The sequence below is a fragment of the Sinocyclocheilus anshuiensis genome, unplaced genomic scaffold (genome assembly GCF_001515605.1).
Source record: "Sinocyclocheilus anshuiensis isolate Anshui unplaced genomic scaffold, SAMN03320099.WGS_v1.1 scaffold1122, whole genome shotgun sequence".
NCBI lineage: Eukaryota > Metazoa > Chordata > Actinopteri > Cypriniformes > Cyprinidae > Sinocyclocheilus > Sinocyclocheilus anshuiensis.
This window is the reverse complement of record NW_015536522.1, coordinates 1-3,417: the sequence shown is the minus strand read 5'-3', so window position 1 is coordinate 3,417 and position 3,417 is coordinate 1. Positions and strand designations below refer to the sequence as shown.

The 3,417-nt window shown below is 42.3% G+C and overlaps 1 protein-coding gene across 1 annotated transcript; it reads right to left on the bottom strand.

The window, feature by feature from the left end:
- Window positions 1–183: 183 nt before the first annotated feature.
- Window positions 184–2,499, bottom strand: LOC107693948 (histone deacetylase complex subunit SAP30L-like; the record flags this gene model as incomplete). The annotated part of the gene is made up of 2 exons (XM_016493524.1): window positions 184–1,752; window positions 2,377–2,499. Coding segments are annotated over 2 exons (252 nt in total), but the record flags the coding sequence as incomplete, so codon positions are not given.
- Between the last annotated feature and the right edge of the window lie 918 nt (window positions 2,500–3,417).

The following is a 3,417-nucleotide window of genomic DNA, read 5'->3' as shown; positions in this document are numbered from 1 at the left end:
ACAGACTCAAAACTCATCTGTTTAGCTGTGCATTTACTGAATGAGCACTGTGCAATGTCCGAACTGATCGCACTATATTTTATGTATAATCATTTTCTATTCTAACTGTTTTAAATTCATTTTAAACAAATCAATTTTTCAATAATTTTCAAAGTTTTTAAATTCCTTGTTTTATTGTTGTGATTCTTTTCTTTTATAAAAAGCACTTTGAATTTGCATGGAATACTCCTCACGGTTTCCATTTTTTATCTGTTCCCAGAAAATCAGTGATATCATCGTAGTCCCTCATTTTTTTAACCAAACCATCAAGTTTCTCCACTGTTTGCAATGACCTCTTGCGTTTATCATTCAGTTTTGCACATGCTTGTAACACACCAATCTGGAATATCATGTTTATGATAGACTTTGACCAGGTTCACCTCAGTGGCTGTTTAAAGTTCACATGCTGACCAAGGGATCCTTTATCAAACATTACATCAGTTACTGATCTTTGAATCGTAAGAGATTGAAGAAATGAGCAACTCCCGAGGACCTTTGTAATTTATGAGAGGAAAACAATCCAAGTGTTCGTGTGCCTGGAGATCAATTTAAGCATGACATGACAAATTCAACTGTAATCTGGTAACTTACTGAACAGAACTGTCTCTCCTGCCACGGTTATGAATGTGAGACAGCAGTGATGCTCAGAAGTACTCAACTCTCAGTGTTTAAAGTTTTGATAGAACTGGAAATGTGTGTGCATGGGCTAGGGAAATTTATCATTTCCATTTTTAAAAATGTTTTGATTTTAATATCTTCTCCAGTATGTATTTAGACAAATAAATGAAAATACAGCCCTTACTGCTTAAAAGTGACGCTAAGATGTCTTTCATAATTCATTCTTCACCATTTCCTTTTCAGTTGTTTTCCACGAGACATTCTGTCCTTGTGTGCTGATGATCAAACAGTGTAGACACATGTAGACTGATTACTAGTACAATGCAGCAGACTATATCAGAGCGTCCGGTTTCTAATATACATGCGTTCTGTCTAATATCCTGACATTCCAGCTCTCTTCTGTCCTCCAGCATCAGACACACTCACACACCATCAATACAAATATGAGTAGTGCCACAAGAACTGTATTTAGACTGATTATTTCAAACAAAGAAAGGAAGAAAACTAACATTACAACCTACAAAAAAACGCCATATAGAGCAGATACACAGCAGTCATACAAAAGCAGAGACGGATGTGAAACAGAGCAGATGAACAGAAAGCCTCAGGTAACGTATCGCGGCTCTTCTGGGGGATTGGCATTAGTTTAAGTGTGAGAAGCACAAAACATTTGACACGAGAGAGCAGATCTGCAGTCATTCAGTCTCTGTCATGCTTTCAATCAGGTCCTCACTGGACAAGCGGTGAAATCGGAGCATTAGAGACGCTGGATTCACTCAAACGCCAGCGCTTTAATGGTGTTACTGTGAGGTTTGGCACATCATCATCACTACACAAGCATGTGACTGTAGTGACTCCCGTATGGACAAAAAACACAGTAAGCATTCAAAGAGGAATTGCAAAGCCAGGTAACATCTGCACGTCATCAATCATGGCTTTCTGCCACTCCGAGATCGCCAGGGAACATTATTCCACTTGTTTGCTCCCGTCTGACTTCTGGTCCAGCCGGCTTTTACTGCTCTTCACCATATAAATAAAGTATGTGAGCGTCTCCTTCTCATTGACTGGAATATTGCGGAAGTGACGGCTCACGGTCTGGAGAAGAAGAAGAAAGATCATTAAAAACAAAAACACTGAATTAATTGATTTTACTAAAACGGATGAATGCTGCATCATGATTGGCTGACTGATGAACTTTCTAGAAGCTCCACGTCCATCACGAGACGATTCAATCTGATGAAATGATTTTCCTGAAATCACCATTAATATGTAGGGATTAGGGAAGCATATTCTCTAAACACAGACAGACCAAGCGTTTCTCCACAATATTAACCTGCTAGTTAATAGCAGTTGACGGAGAACTAGTTCCCGCTGAACCTGAAGAGTGTTTTATGTACGATGCTTTAAGTCATAAGCGCAGGGTTTGATGTCCATAACTTACGTTACACAGTCATATTCTATATTCTGCACATGTGAGCAGATGCAGCCACAATACAACAGAGACAGACGCTTGCTTTTGATTAAAATATGCACTTGGAGGAAAGATTTGCTGTTGGACATCAAGTTCATGCAAGAAAAAAAAACTTGAGATTCACAGGAAACATAAATTATAGTAAGTGTCGTATAAATTTTATAGTATTTGAAAGAAGAGGTGACTTTTGAACTTGTAATTAAGATTGGTCCCCAAAGGAGGATAATCGCAGGACTTCTCATCAGTACCTCTGCGAGCTGGGCTTTGTTGAGTCCAGGTCTGGTCTGGATCTTGTAGTGCCTCTTGTACCGTCTCAGTGTGTTGACCTGAAGCTGGAACAGATCCACCTGCCGGAGAGAGCAGATCCAGCATCAGTCCCACTCATTATTACTGCCAGCTCTGAACATCTGCTGGATACTAGGGCTGCATGATAAATCACGATCAGCAGTAAATCTCACATAAATCAACCTGTCTAGTGCAATTATGATATCACAAAGACTGAGTGTGTGTGTGTGTGTGTGTGTGTGTGTGTGTGTGCGTGAGAATGTGTGTGTGTGTGTGTGTGTGTGTGGGATATCACACAAATACATTCTCTGATAGCAGCTTGTTTAACAAGTGTGTGTGAGTGTGTGAGTGAGTGTGTGAGTGAGTGAGTGTGTGTGAGTGCGAGTGAGTGCGAGTGCGTGTGAGAGTGTGTGTGAGTGCGAGTGAGTGCGAGTGTGAGAGTGCGAGTGAGTGTGTGTGAGAGTGCGAGTGAGTGTGTGTGAGAGTGTGTGTGAGTGAGAGAGTGCGTGTGTGAGAGTGAGAGTGAGAGTGAGTGTGATTGAGTGTGTGAGTGAGTGAGTGAGGGTGAGAGTGTGTGTGAGAGTGTGTGTGAGTGAGTGAGCGTGAGAGTGTGTGTGAGAGTGTGTGTGAGTGCGAGTGAGTGCGAGTGTGAGAGTGCGAGTGAGTGTGTGTGAGAGTGCGAGTGAGTGTGTGTGAGAGTGTGTGTGAGTGTGTGTGAGAGTGTGTGTGAGTGCGAGTGAGTGCGAGTGTGAGAGTGCGAGTGAGTGTGTGTGAGAGTGCGAGTGAGTGTGTGTGAGAGTGTGTGTGAGTGATAGAGTGCGTGTGTGAGAGTGAGAGTGAGTGTGAGTGTGAGTGAGTGAGTGAGGGTGAGAGTGTGTGTGAGAGTGTGTGTGAGTGAGTGAGGGTGAGAGTGTGTGTGAGAGTGTGTGAGAGTGCGAGTGAGTGCGAGTGAGTGTGCGAGTGAGTGCGAGTGAGTGTGTGTGAGAGTGTGTGTGAGTGTGTGT